General features: G+C 35.5%; 1 protein-coding gene across 9 annotated transcripts in view; it reads left to right on the top strand.

Annotated features, from left to right (window-relative positions):
- Nucleotides 1-15,304, top strand: part of trpm3 (transient receptor potential cation channel, subfamily M, member 3) — a 170,821-nt gene that overhangs the window by 99,825 nt on the left and 55,692 nt on the right. For all 9 annotated transcript variants that reach the window (XM_051108904.1, XM_051108896.1, XM_051108895.1 and 6 more), the window contains 5 exons: nt 1,742-1,821; nt 2,217-2,418; nt 3,804-4,017; nt 4,248-4,372; nt 5,390-5,561. In XM_051108904.1, coding sequence (XP_050964861.1) covers nt 1,742-1,821; nt 2,217-2,418; nt 3,804-4,017; nt 4,248-4,372; nt 5,390-5,561 — 793 coding nt within the window. The remainder of the gene's footprint in view (nt 1-1,741; nt 1,822-2,216; nt 2,419-3,803; nt 4,018-4,247; nt 4,373-5,389; nt 5,562-15,304) is intronic.

The raw sequence follows: 15,304 nt of genomic DNA, 5'->3' as shown, positions 1-15,304 counted from the left end.
TAATATTATCTCAATCACACTAATATAGCAACCTCTGCTTAATCAAATCCAGTAAAGCAGATAATACTAAGATTTACCTTTTCTGTTGTAGTAGTTTGTAATATTACTGTTAGCTAATACAGTATTTGTGGTTACTGTTTGTGGTCACTTTGACACTTTATATAATAATACAGTAAAACAAATCAAAATAAACAATTGATTTTCTCTTATGCTGTTATATATCACCAGTGTGTGAACGTTAGCATGTGAGAATTGTTGCATTTATTAGAGATGCATGAAATACTGCTGCCATATTGGTTATTGGCCTCTATTTATTTATACAGGTCTATGTTGTGTATAATTATGCACGTTCAATACTGCCTTTTTTAGATTTAGATTACATCTGTAATCATCTGTCACTCTTGTAGTGTTTAAAACATTTATTTAAATTTACCCAGCAGGCACCAGACCAGACATCGGACAGACATTGCATTTTGGTTGAGAATGAAAATCGGGTTGATGTCAGTAGTTGCGGTCAATTTGACATTGACTTAACGTTGGATTTTGGTTACAAAACCTAAAAACAAAATAATATCAATGTCGGCTGACATCGGTATTGGATATCAAATTAATGTTGACATTAAACATTGAATTGATCACCCGACAACTTTTTTATAGCGCTTTTCACGATACAAATCGTTGCAAAGCAGCTTTACAGAAAATTAAAGTTTCTACAATATATTTAGTAGTAGCTTACTAGTGGTGATGTAATCAAACAGACAATGAACACTATTAACAACATGTGTTGGGGATGTTAGGGATAGGTGTTCATGTGTTATACCTTTGTTCATGTTTTATACCTGAGGTCTCTGAAACTCTGTAAATAAGTAATTTAACATTCCAATTTAGTTGATTAGTTCTCATAAGATTAAAAAATGGTTGTGAAGTGTCAATCTAATTCTTAAATGTTAAGTATGTTTTTTCAGCAATTAAAATGGCCTTAGGGTCTCTCAGACCTCAGACCGAAAAGGTTAATGCATTACTTTTGACCAACACCAGAGCGGAGAGCTGTTCTCACAGCAGTTCTGTCAGAACACATTGAGTTCAGTCAGATCTACATTATCCATGTTCATGTCGGCGTAACGATGTGTGAATGTGGGTGGTCAGTGATGCGGCCTGGATTCACTGAATCATCACATGGGGATTTCCCTGTAAAAGCTAAACCCCAGTACCACCTCCCTCTCTCCCTCAGGCAAGCTTTTTATAAGAGTAATGGTGTACCGTAGGAAGTCTGGTTGTAGGGTAAGTGCCTGTGTAACCACTTGCTGTTTTTGAGGTGCGTTCACAGATGGTGCTGCTGTTGTGTTGAATTAAATCAAACCATTCAAGCAAACAGACAGTGTGTTCATTTGGTAAATGGTGTACCTGTAATACCCCTGAATAAAAGAATGAAAAGTTCAACTGGCATGTTTTTCAAAGTATTGACAAAGCATCAATATAAATGGCAAGAGCACAGACAAGAAAAAAAAAATAACAATAGTATCAATGACAAAAGATTAAGGTGCATAGGTAATCCTATTGAAATAGAAATAAAGTACAATAAAGCACTACTTTCTGGTGCTGCAATGTAAAAAACGCTGGTCAAATGTGTACTTCAGTTATTTTTAGTTTGGGATCTACCGGTCTCTTAAGTGGATGCAGAAAGCTGACATTTCTACCTTTAGTGATTTCTGTATCTTATACCTATTGTGTTTCTCCCCAGGCACAGAAATCATGGATAGAAAGAGCTTTCAGCAAGAGAGAATGTGTGCACATTATTGTAAGCACCAAAGACCCCCATAGGTGAGTACCACCACTACTGCCTTAGTTTGTGCAAATGGAGCATTTTAATCGTACAAATGGCACATTTAGATGCAACTAAATGTGTTTGTACTATTAATGAAAGAGAAATTGTTCCTCATTAGTGTGGCCTGCTTTGAAGCTGTTAGTGCATCTAAAGATACAGTTACGCTGAGTGAGGAAGTGAATACTTATAAAAGATATCTTCCTACTTTTATAGACAGTGTTTTATGATGTGAAGAATTTGTTAGTTTTACTCTAATCTGAAATGTAAATCTCAAAGCCTCTTTAATACATTTGAAGTCTTCGTATGTCTTTTGTAGATCACTTGCTGACAGTTTTGACTTTTGATTTGATGAACGTTCAGTTAATTTCACATTGGTTGTCTTCTGTCACAGGTGCTGTTGTGGCCGTCTAATTGGTCAACATGTTGGCCTGCCCCCCAGCATCTCATCCAATCAGAACGAGAAGTCCGAGCGTGTGCCAAAGAATGACAGCTTGTCAGAGAAGTGGTCCATCAGCAAGCACACCCAGCTCAGTCCCACTGACGCCTTTGGAACCATTGAGTTCCAGGGAGGTGGACACTCCAATAAAGCAATGGTACAGCTATTCAGTCTCTTATTAACAACCTTTGATGCTCAAAGCGATGATAACTCTACAAAATATTACATAACTCTGATAAAATATTCATGAAGCTTTTAGAATTAAATTCCTTTTGTGAGGCATTTATTAATGTCTGTAGTTCCTGCCAGCTTCGAAGTATTATCCATTTCACTGCCAAAAAATGATGTACAGTACTTCAAAAGACAAAATGGAGAGTGGGACCTGATTTTATTAATTGGGAATTTATTAAATAATGATAAGTGGACATTACACAACAGAGAAAACTGACTGTTATTTAAAACTATACGAGTGACAGTGGAAAATGAAAGTAATTTAAGAGGAACAGCATGTTTTAATAAATTCTGTAAAGCCTGTTCCAAAGAAATAATTTGTTCGATTTTTGTTTTGTTTTTGTTTTATGTTCAAAGTTTTTGCAGCAGTGATAATAAGAAATGTTTCTTAAGCATAATTTCTGAATTATCACGAGACCCTGAAGACTGCAAAAATGACTATTGAAAATTCAGCTTTGATCACAGGAAAAAAAAACAACATTATAAAGGAAAATTGGATGCCCATTTTCCACAAGTTGGTATGATTCTTTAGGGTCTTCATGAAATGTCTGCAACATACTTTGGTTGAAATTCCTCAGTGGTCATATAAAACAACACCCTTTTTACCTTGTCAAAAACAGCTATGTTCACAGTGAGCCGTTTCAGTGCATGTCTCTTTAAATGATAATAAGCTACTGCTGACTTTACCCCCTTCTTCCATTTTTTTGTGTACTTGGTGTCACATTACTATCAAAACGAAAACTAATCCACTACCTCCTCAGTGGCTCTGATGTCAGGAGAAATTGAAAACTTCACTTTTACACCCAACTACAAAACACTTGCATTGCTAACAAGTCATTGTTGTCGCTACAGCTGCTTGAGCGCAGATAAAATGGTGCACAGCATACAATTGGCTGAGGGCAGAAATATGCTAATACTGGACAGTCCATCAGCGGACGTGGGCGGGGCCTCAGCGGTATGACATCATACTGCCCAGAAAATCAAAACGGCTTGATAATTGAGACTGTTTAGGTTTTTTGGGGAATTAAAAAAGGAGTGACTGGATTTTTATCATTGTAGGGTGTTTGTGTCCACACACTGCTAAGACACATTTAAATGCAAACTCCATGTAAAAATGAATTTTGCATCCGATGTCCCCTTTAAGATATATTATTATAGAAAACAGTTGTTTTAAATTATAATATTTTTTCACAAAACTACTGTTTTATTGTATTTTTGATCAAATAAACACAACCTTAGTGAGCATAAGAGACACCTTAGATGTACTCTTAAAGATTGCCTCAAGATTATTTTGCTTTTATGTTTTGTTAGTATGTACGAGTGTCTTACGACACTAAGCCAGACTTACTGCTTCATCTGATGACAAAAGAGTGGCAACTGGAGCTTCCCAAACTGCTCATCTCTGTTCATGGAGGACTTCAGAACTTCGAGCTGCAGCCCAAACTCAAGCAAGTCTTCGGCAAGGGTCTCATCAAGGCAGCCATGACCACTGGTGCCTGGATCTTCACTGGAGGAGTTAATACTGGTGTGTACAAGAGTATTAATGTACTTTTCAGTTTAATTATGACTCTAAATAGATTACTCTTATTAAGATTCTAAACAATCTAGTCAAAATGTTAGGCTGATACTATCTAAACTTTGACAGGAGATCATGTGTAACTGTGTGCTGTCTCAATGTCCTTGATCACCTTGTGTGATATCTCTCACACTGAGAATCTGTTATTGCTTCCATTATACTCCCTTCTGCCACCCCAGGAGTCATAAGACATGTTGGTGACGCTCTAAAAGACCATGCTTCCAAATCCAGAGGGAAGATTTGTACTATTGGTATTGCCCCCTGGGGGATTGTGGAGAACCAGGAAGACCTGGTGGGCAAAGATGTAAGTGATTCGACTGCAGCTAAATTTAATAACTAGGGCTCTTTTAGTATAGTTTATTTTTTTAAATGACCAATAAGACCTTGTTTGGCTCAAGTCAGGGCGGATTTCACAAAATGTGGTATTGTTAAATAATGATATATTAAATCATTGGATTCATTATTTACGAGAGCGAATTTCCAGATCACTACAGAATGATTTTCATTTGTCTCTGCATGTATTCTGTGTCATGTAGAAATCTATAAATAATTTATATGTGAGCCACTACATATATCTACTCAGTTTCACCTCAACTTGTCTGTGTGTCTCTGGTGACTGGTGCACAACTGAGACACAGAGATCGAATCATTCTTTATTTATAACCACTGATTTCTATCCCCCCTCGTTCATACACGATTTTGGTCTTGTCTCCCTCTCTCTTCCAACACCCCCCTCACCCCTACCCCTCTCTAGTCTGGTCTAGTCTGGTGAATGTTTTAAAGACAATGTTGTGGCATTTCTATTTCTAGGTTGCTGATCAAAAAAGCAAATATGCGGCACTGATCACATGACTCCTTGTACAGATGATCTGATGTTGTTCTTCTATTCTGTTTTTCTTCCATAATTACTCACCCTCATGTCGTTCCAAACCCATAAGACTTTTGTAAATCTTTGGAACACAAATAAAGATATTTTTGATGAAATCCAAGAGCTTCCTGCCCCCTGCATAGACAGCAACACAACTACCCCTTTAGTTACACAACTATCCCTTTAAATCATGCTGGAAAACATGATCAATAGGTTTTACACAAACTTGAAGAGTTTCAGTGCATTTACTTATTCATTTGCATTTTAAACACAAAATAAAATCTTTTTTTTTACTAGTAATCTCAGACTTTTGGACCCTAAATTGCTCAGCGTGTTTACTGAATGCTAGTTGTGCATGTAGACACTTTCACCTTTGTTTCATTCTTTTTATACTGAACCTTATACTGACTGTACTAAACAGCATCTTTTTACTTCATGCTGTGTATGCTGCAGGTGGTACGGCCATATCAGACGATGTCTAACCCTCTTAGTAAGCTTACGGTACTCAACAGCCTACATTCCCACTTCATTTTGGCTGATAATGGCACCACCGGAAAGTATGGAGCAGAAGTCAAACTGCGCAGACAGCTAGAGAAGCACATCTCTCTGCAAAAGATCAACACACGTGAGTACCTTTGCGGGTAATTAGAGATGCTAAAGTTAATGTGATTACTCCAAACTGCAAATTCAACTGTGCTTTTAAATTGCTTGTGAGAGAGGTTATAATAGTCTTCTATCCTCAGTCACTATTTCTAGGTTGTGTTGTGTTGATCTTCAAAAGCCCACAGAGGAGTTTCTCTATAGATTCCTGTCAGAAATGCCCAGATCAGTTTGTTGCTCAACGTCAAAATGCTATGCGAGTTGCAAGATTCAGAGTTGACTGCACTGAGAGCACAAAGCCCTCTTCAACTGCATTCTGCCAGATAATATCCATACAGTCCATTTACTTGCATAAGGATATCAAATAAACGTCATTCAGCTGAAGGAACACATTCAGATCCGGTGAAAATGCTCAATTGCATGAACATACACAAAAAAGATGACCCCTTTTTTTTCATGCTCATGTGGATCATTTAGGGTTATTGAAAAGTGCATTTATACACAAACATACAGTTGAAGTCAAAAGTGTACGTGCATTAAATGAATTTAAAGATCAGTGTAAATTTAACTTATAACATGCAAATGTCTCCTGAAGGGCAGTACTAAATGAAAAAAAATTCATAAATGTTATTTAGGCAAAATAAGAAAAATGTACACATCTTCATTCTGTTCAAAAGTTTTCACCTCCCAGCTCTAAATGCAACATTTTTCCTTCTGGAGCATATAAACCTTCTGTAATAGTTGCATATGAGGCCCTAAGCTGTCCTCAGTGTGAAAAGCTGGATCACAAAATCATACAGTCATTGCCGAAAAGGGTTAAAATACACAAAATGTCTGAAAAACCAAAGAGTTTGTGGGACCTGAAGGATTTTTCTGAAGAACAGCAGGCAGTTTAACTATTCAGGACAAACAAGAGACTCATGAACAACTATCACTAAACAAAAAAACACAGCTGTCAATCAGTTAGTATGTAAACAGTAATTTAAACTACTATTTTATCTTGTAGTCTATACGTAAACGTCTTTTATATAAAATGTATTCAGGTCAGTACTAAATAAAAAACTAACATGCATTTTGTATGATCCCTCTTATTTTAGTAAAATAATTAACAGTTCTGCAAGATGTATGTAAACTTTTAAATTCAATTGTACTTTAATTAGTTGGCATACTTTCATAAGATTTCTATCCTGTGCCCATAATGCTCGATTATAACATTATTTGTCATTTGAAACATGCTGCCATTATGAATGGTAAATATACATAAAAACATCTCTTTGAAATCAAATTGCCGTTGAGGCTTGCTTTACATGGGCAATAATAAAGCAACATTAATTATGGCAGACTAATAGTGTGGAGTTGTGTGAATAAGGCTTAATCTTTATTGAGCCTAATTCACATACAATAGAAAGCATAAAATAAAAACTGAAAAAAATAAAAAATGAGTTAATCACAGCGTTTTGGCATATTTAGCTACTGGTTAAACTGGATTGCAGCAGAAATGCAAGGATTTTATTAAAACAAATTGGCACAGCTGAATTTGCTCTAGAATTAAAAAAAAAAGTTTTAATTTAATTTATTTTTTGTTTTATTTATTTATTTATTCATTTAAAAACATAATTTAGCCAGTTTGTTACATAAACACAGTAGTAACTCTTTTCCCCAGCATCAAATGAGCCATTCCATATACCTGCCATATACAGTGCAGGGTCAACAGGAAGTTTGACCTCCCTCCCTTGTCATGTGACCTGTGGACTTCCCTTTGTCATCCTATGCCTGGAGTAATAGAGGGGGCTGGGAAGTCAAAGGGACGCTCAGGCGTCATCATTCGCATCAAAAATGACACCAGCCTCACCCACGTTGATTCATCCATAGGAAGCTGCATGTAAACGGATCGCTTAAAATAATTAACATTTAAACCGCCAAGTGCCTTGACATTTAAACAGGCAAAATCTGCTCTTCAAGGAAACACATCCAACCCTCTAGCATGTAGAAATTTCAGTCTTCAAACATGTTTGAGCCCTGTAAGCCGAACAGATGAAACATGTTTAAGCTCATTAAATCATCGCGTGACACATTCACAACACATATTCAGACTGCGATAAGACCAGTTTACTCTGACATCACACTCATGACAGGAGCTTCATATATCTGAGCCATATCTGAGCCTGCAGCCACCGTCTCTCTCTTTCTCTCTCTCTCTGTTGCATCAGCTGTGTGATGGTGGTGTTTGCTCTGGCTTTGGGCAGAGCTCATTTCTTTATTTTATTACCTGTCCTTTCTAACACTAGAAGAACATCAATAACACTCTGAGCCATCACCATGAGGCTCACAGAGCTACAGAGACCCTCAAACATGGAATCAAATCTCTTTGTTTTGGAAGAATTGCGGCAGGCTGCAGGCCGGCTTACATATTCACAGTCTGACAAGCAGTGCAGCGGTACTGGATTAAAATGAATTACAGAGCCATGCTTGCTGTTGTTGGGCTAATGAGGAGGGCTTTTTGAGTGTTTCGCAGATGAGGGAAAGACTAGTGTGTGCAGGATGCAATGAAGATTTCTTTGCAGGATAAGATGGGATGTGAGAATCAGTTCAATTGTACACAATTAGGTGCAGCTTGATTGGAATCAGCGGTTAATCCCTAATTCACATGGGGAATAGAGTAAAACCGTCTGGTGTGAATTAGAATGGATGTTGAGAAATTGCAGGCTACTAAACAGGGATGAATATAGTAATGATTTGCAGCCACTGATGGCATTGTTTATTGGTATACGCTCACTGCGTTTTTTAGCAACTGATTCACTTAAGGAATTATGCTAATACAGCAATACGCAAACTGTATTCCCCATCTTGCAGGTTGGTTTTTGAAAGTTTTAAAGGGGTGCTATTATGCTTTTTTACTTTTTGAATTTTAGTCAGTGTGTGGTGTGTATCTTTGGGCATAAAAAAAAGATCTACAAAGTTACAAATCTCAAAGTCCACTCCAAAGGGAAATATTTCGTTTTTAAAAAAATCTCTTTTCAAGAACTACAGCAAACGGCTCGTTTGGACTACAACATTTGTTTTCTGCATGCTATGATGTCACAATGTGGTCCAGTTAGAATATCATCAAATTAAATCCCGCCTACAGAAATTGTTGGGGGGTGAATAGGGACGAGGTGGAGGATTAGCCTAACTTTAGCGATGCAGCGCAGAGAGACGCTTCAACTAGCCGCAGCACAGCGGGTATAAACACAAGCATCGACTAGAGTGGGCGCTTCAGAGCAGTAACGCGCCACAGACGTGTGCAGTACAGGGGGGTTGAAACACATGCTGAATTCGCGATCTGCTCCGGTTGCCGTGTTGGAGCCGTAATGCACCGCAGACGTGTACAATGTGTGGTACAAGATTTATTCATCATACAGTGTAGATAGCTTCACTTATAACGTGAGTGTTTTTTAAAATGCATAAACTTACACTAGAATAGGCTAGGCTGATAATTAAATAATTAAATGTAAATAATTAAATACATTAGCAGGATAATATCATGTATTGGCAATCTCGCAGGCTGATGATAGGACCCAACACTACTGTAGTGTATTATTTACTCATGCTTCCATGCATCCTAGGTGTATATGACTTCCTTCTTTTAGACGAAACGCAATAGGAGTTACATTAAAATTTATCCTGGCACTCCCAAGCTTTAGAATGGCATAGATGGGTGTTTCTCTTCATCAGTCCAAAACAAGTCCAATAAAGTGCATCCATCCATAATAAAAAGTGCCTCACATGGCTCCGGGGGGTCAATAAAGGCCTCTTGTAGCGAATCGATGTGTTATTGTAAGAAAAATATCCATATTTAAAACGTAAGAATCACTTCAATCTGGCTTGCGCCAACAGTTGTACACGGAACCTGCTTCTTTAACAAGGGGCGTGACAGTACTGAAACACCGTCTAAGCTGTTCGCCAGTTGAACGCAGTGGGACAGCTAACCAATCACAACACATTCCGTTTTTCGGAAGGCGGGCCTTCATTAAACCCGGAGCTAATCAAGCCATTTGTGCCAGGCTGGGAGAAATGTATTGTAATAATGTAAATTATGTTAAAATTATGCGGTTTTTGAACCACCAAGCATGAAAGCATGGTCTAGTACACCCCCAAAACAAAATCAAGACTTTGTAAAAGAGCATAATAGGACCCATTTAATTTTAAAAGTTAAAGACAGTTGGTTTAAGAAACGCCCTCAGAATTATTCAATAATTAAATGTATTTTTGAATATTTATATATAGTGGTATTCAGATGCGTCTCTTTGACTGAGATTTTATTCTTTGAATTACCTGTCATTTATTTATCTCGAATTTATGTGATTTATCTTTTCAGAATTTTAAATTGTATTCAAATGTTTATAATTATTTGACTTAATAATATGTTGATTGATGCATCATCATCCAACATTCATTCCTGTTTGATGAATTTTTACCTTTGCGTTTTGTGCATAGTTATAATTACATTAATATTACCAATTTTTTCATGACATTTGTGTAAATTTCACCTTTTATTCAACGCTTTAGCCAGACATATTCACATCCTGATTAAAAGTCACATCAAACTGTGTGGCCGATGGTGTTTCTAGCCTAGAAACCTGTTTTAGCTTTTCCCTTGCACTAACTGGGTCTCCAAGTGTTGGGATGATGAGCTGGTCTTTTTACGTTGGTGGTTTATTTCTGGATTTTGTTCCATGCTGCTGGTCTCTGCGGGTCCCATCACATTAGCATAATGGAGCAGTAGCTGCTGTATTGACCAGACAGGAGGGGTGCTGTGGGATTTTTTCCACCCTTTTAAAGGTTTATTTGATTGGTGTTTTTACCCTCTTAAAGAAATATTACAGGAAGCTCTTGCTACAAATCTTGTCGATTTGCACAAGATATTTTCAATCAGTTCCTAGTACCAGTTTTTAAAATCAGGAAAATGCATGTACAGTACACGAGCTGTTGTTCTTATGATGGAAGACTACAGTTGAGGTCAAAAGTTTACCCCTTTCAGAATCTGCAAAATGTTAATTATTTTACCAAAATAAGAGGGATCATACAAAATGCATGTTATTGTTTATTTAGTACTGACCTGAATAAGATATTTCACATAAAAGATGTTTATGTATAATCCACAAGGGAAAATAATAGTTTAATTTAAATGACCCTATTTAAAAGTTTATATACGCTTGATACCTAGTACTGTGTTGTTACCTGAATGATCCACACCTGTATTTTTATGTTTAGTGATAGTTGTTCATGAGTCTCTTGTTTGTCCTGAACAGTTAAACTGCCCACTGTTTTAATACAGAAGGTTCAAAAGCTCACTGATGCTTCAGAAGGAAAAACGATGCATTATGACCTGGGGGGTGAAACTTCTGTAATAGTTGCATATGAGTCCCTTACTTGTCCTCAGTGTGAAAGGATGGATCTCAAAATCGTACAGTCATTGTTGGAAAGGGTTCAAATACAAAAAAGTTTTGGAAAACCAAAAATTTGTGGGATCTGAAGCATTTTTCTGAAGAACAGCAGGCAGTTTAACTCTTAAACAAAGGACTAATGAACAGCTATCACTAAACAAAAAAACACAGCTGTGGATAATTCAGGTAACAACACAGTATTAAGAATCCAGCGGATGTAAACTTTTTAACGGGGTCATTTTTATAAATTCAACTACTATTGATTCAACTATTTTCTCTTGTGGAATATATGTAAACATCTCTAATGTGAAATCTTATCTTATTGAATCTTATTCAGGTCAGTACTAAATACACAATAACATGCATTTTGTATGATCCCTCTTATTTTGGTAAAATGTAACATTTTGCAGATTCTGGAAGGGGGAGTAAACTTTTGACCACAACTGTATGCGACAAATATAGGCTGCAGAAAATAAATAACTTGTTTGACAATATAACAGTAACAATGACATTTTTTGCGTGAGTGTGATAGATTCAATTACTAACCTTTTCTGTGCAGTGACAGAATCTGTTTACATGGAGCAAACTACACTTACAGGAATATCAATAATGCATACCCAGAGGTTCATCCTCATAAAAACATAGTCTCACTATAAAATGACTATTTAAACAATAGCAGAGACTTTAGATGAATAATTAATGTTATTGCTTTTACAAAAATACAAGCTTTCACATTTCTGTTTTGAGCCTTTTAATGTGTTTTCTCCTTAGTGTTCCATCGTAAAATGCTTTACTTCCCCCCCACCCCCCCAAGCCCATTATTTACCATTACTATGGGACGAATTAAAAATATTGTCTCTCAATGCTCCAAACTTACATATACCTAGAATATTCAGTAACACTTTATTGAAAGGGGTGTGCATAAGACTGACATGGCACCTTCATAATTGTGACATGACACATAATGAATATGAAGGAGGTTTTATGTATGTTTATTACTACTGTCATTAAGTGTCATTTGCTCAGTTATGTCATTTTTAATGCAAAGATGACGTTGTTTGTGATGCCAACTTGTTATGACAACTGGACACAAACCAATACATTATAACCTGTCAGTGTATTTATCATGACAGCTTGACATTACCAAGACATCATAACCTTTCATAAATCTGTCATAAACGTGACATAGCAGATTCATGATCAAACTTAATAAACTACTTAGCTTTATGGGTTAAGATTACATTAAACTGTCATGTGGTTGGTTTTGGCAGTCATGGGGCCAATTGTGTCATGAATATTTTTCTGACCACTTTTTTTCAGTGGAACAAATTGAATTTATCATTAAAATGTAATTAAGTTCTAATACTCTGTCAAATAATTTTATAACAGTGTCAATAATCTTAATAATATTAATAATATCAATAATGTAATATTTTTCTTGACTTCAACTACAGTGGTACAAGTTGAATTTGTCATTAAAATGTTATTAAGTGTTAATACTGTGTCAAATTATTTTATAACAGCATCATGAATATTTTTCATTTCATAATGTTTTTTTTGTTTGTTTTGTTTTTTTTTAAGGTCGGATAATAGACAATTTCAAATGTTGTAAAAAAAAACAAAAAACAAAAAAAAAAGATTAAGTGGTGTTAGAGAAATAAATTCAATCATCCAATAATAATATTAATAATAATAATAATAAATAAAATGTATAAAATATTAAAAAATAAAATATTTTATTGCATTTGGAGAGCGATTCACCCAAAAATTAAAATTTATCATTGTGATGAGTACGATTTCCTCTATGATGCCATATGTGACCTTGGACCACAAAACCAATCATTAGGGTCAATTTATGGAAATTGAGATTTATACATAATCTGAAATCTGAATAAATAAGCTTTCCGTTGATATATGGTTTGTTAGATACAACTGTTTGAAAATCTGGAATCTGAGTGTGCAAAAAATCAAAATATTGAGAAAATCTCCTTTAAAGTTGTCCAAATGAAGTTCTTAGCAATGCATATCACTAATCAAAAATAAGTTTTTGATATATTTACCGTAGGAAATTTACTAAATATCTTCATGGAACATGATCTTTACCTAATATCCTAATGATTTTTGGCATAAAAGAAAAATCGATAATTTTGACCCATACAATGCATTGTTGGCTATTGTTAAAAATATACCCATGCCACTTACACAATGGTTTTGTGGTCCAGGGTCACATATTTCCAACTTGTAATTCTGTCATGTACATTCAGTATGCTGAGTATGAGCACCAGTCCCTGGATCAGCAAAGTGTCTTTTATGGCAGACAGAATACTGACGATATCTGTACTGGGTAAGCTGTCTCTTGTAGGGACGCCATTCATCCGTAAGGATTGATGTTCTGTGACTGATGTGTCATTGAATTTGTCCTATAAGTGTTTGCTTTCAGCGGTCCTTGACGTGACGCATGGGTCTTCTGGAAATACCGTCAACCTCTACTATCCAGAAGACTCACTGGCGTTCATGACGCCAAGTGTTGCGTGTATTAAAAAATATGTAAAACCAGATCAATTCTTTAATAAGGGTTGTGCTGTATTTTATTATTATTATTTTTTCAATCACTGGAATCCAGTTCTCTTGGACAATTAATAGACTGATTCTTCATATCTGGCTTGATAACAAATAATTGCCCAACAGGTGCACATGCATTTTTATTTCTTACTTTTTTTCAGTTTTTTAATTAATTTCCTTACAACAAAATATTAGTTCACTTTCATATTTTTTTGTACAAATGTTGTCATATAGTACAGCATATATAATATATAACATATATAGCTGTCGTATAGTACAACATTGTCTTGGTATTGTCAAGTTGTCATGACAAAGACACTGACAGGTTATGATGTATTGTTTATGTCAAGTTGTCATAACAAAGGCATCTCAAACACTGTCGTCTTTGCATTAAAAATGACATAACTGAGTGAATGAAACTTAATGACAGTTGTCATAAACATGCATAAAACCTCCTTCATATTCTTGATGTGTCATGTCACGATTATGAAGGTGTTATGTCAGTCTTATGCACACCCCTTCAAGTAAAGTGTTACTGAATATTCCTTTAAATATTTATCGGAAATTAATAGGAACAGCCAGTACCCATCCGCATGTTGTTCCAAACTCATATTCTGTTTTTTTTTTGTTTTTTTTTAACGGAACACAAGGAGACATTTTTATAAGACCCTTATATAGATATTTTCCATTATGACAGCATATAGCAATAGGGGCTGCCAAGCTGCAAAAAGGGAAAAACAAATGGGGCCATATGACTTGCATTCAAAAGTTTGGGTCAGTAAAGATGTGTTTTGAAGGAAAAAAAGAGAGAAAGAACAAAATACTTTTATTCAGCAAGCAGGGAATTAGTTGATCAAAATTGACAGCAAAGACATTCATAGTGTTGCCAGATACATTTATCTCAAATAAATTTTGATCTGTTCAAGAATTTTGATTTTTGAAGGATCATGTGACACTGAAGACTGGAGTAATAGCTGCTGAATATTCAGCTTTGGCATTACAGGAATAAATTACATTTAAAATAAAATGAAATAGAAAATATTTATTTTAAATTATAATAATATTTCACATTATTACAGTTTTTATGCATTATGATCCAATAAATGAAGCTTTGACAAGCATAAAGTTTTCTAAAGCCATATATGTAACCCTGAATCACAAAACCAGTCATAAGGGTTAGTTGTTGTTTTTTTTTTTATTGATATTCCTACAGCTTTCCATTAATGTGTGGTTTGTTAGGATAGGACAATATTTGGCCGAGATACTATTTGAAAATCTGGAACCTGAGGGTGCAAAAAAAAAATTGCCTTTAAAGTTGTCCAAATGAAGTTCTTAGCAATGCATGTTACTAATCAAGTTAAAGTTAAGTTTTTAAAAATTAAGTTTTGATATATTTACGGTAATAAATTTACAAAATATTTTCATGGAGCATTATCTTTACTTAATACCCTAATGATTTTTGCCATAAAAAAATAGATAATTTTGACCCATACAATGTATTGTTGGCTGTGTTACTTGTGACTAGTTTTGTGGTCCAGGGTCACATATATTTGTGTAACAAACACTTTGACATTTAAGTCATCATTTGACGTGATTGACATGAGGGTGAGTAAATAATGATAGCCTTTTCACTTTTGAATGCTTGACTTTTTTGCCATTATACTCTGCGTGACATTTTCTGTACAGTAAGGACTATGATGATAAAGGGTCTAACGGACTTGTAATGTGAGTATTTGGAGACATTGGAGTTGTGAAAAGATAGAAAACTCTGGACCAAATC

Source organism: Labeo rohita, chromosome 5 (assembly GCF_022985175.1).
Source record: "Labeo rohita strain BAU-BD-2019 chromosome 5, IGBB_LRoh.1.0, whole genome shotgun sequence".
Taxonomy (NCBI): domain Eukaryota; kingdom Metazoa; phylum Chordata; class Actinopteri; order Cypriniformes; family Cyprinidae; genus Labeo; species Labeo rohita.
This window is presented reverse-complemented; position numbering and strand designations above follow the sequence as displayed.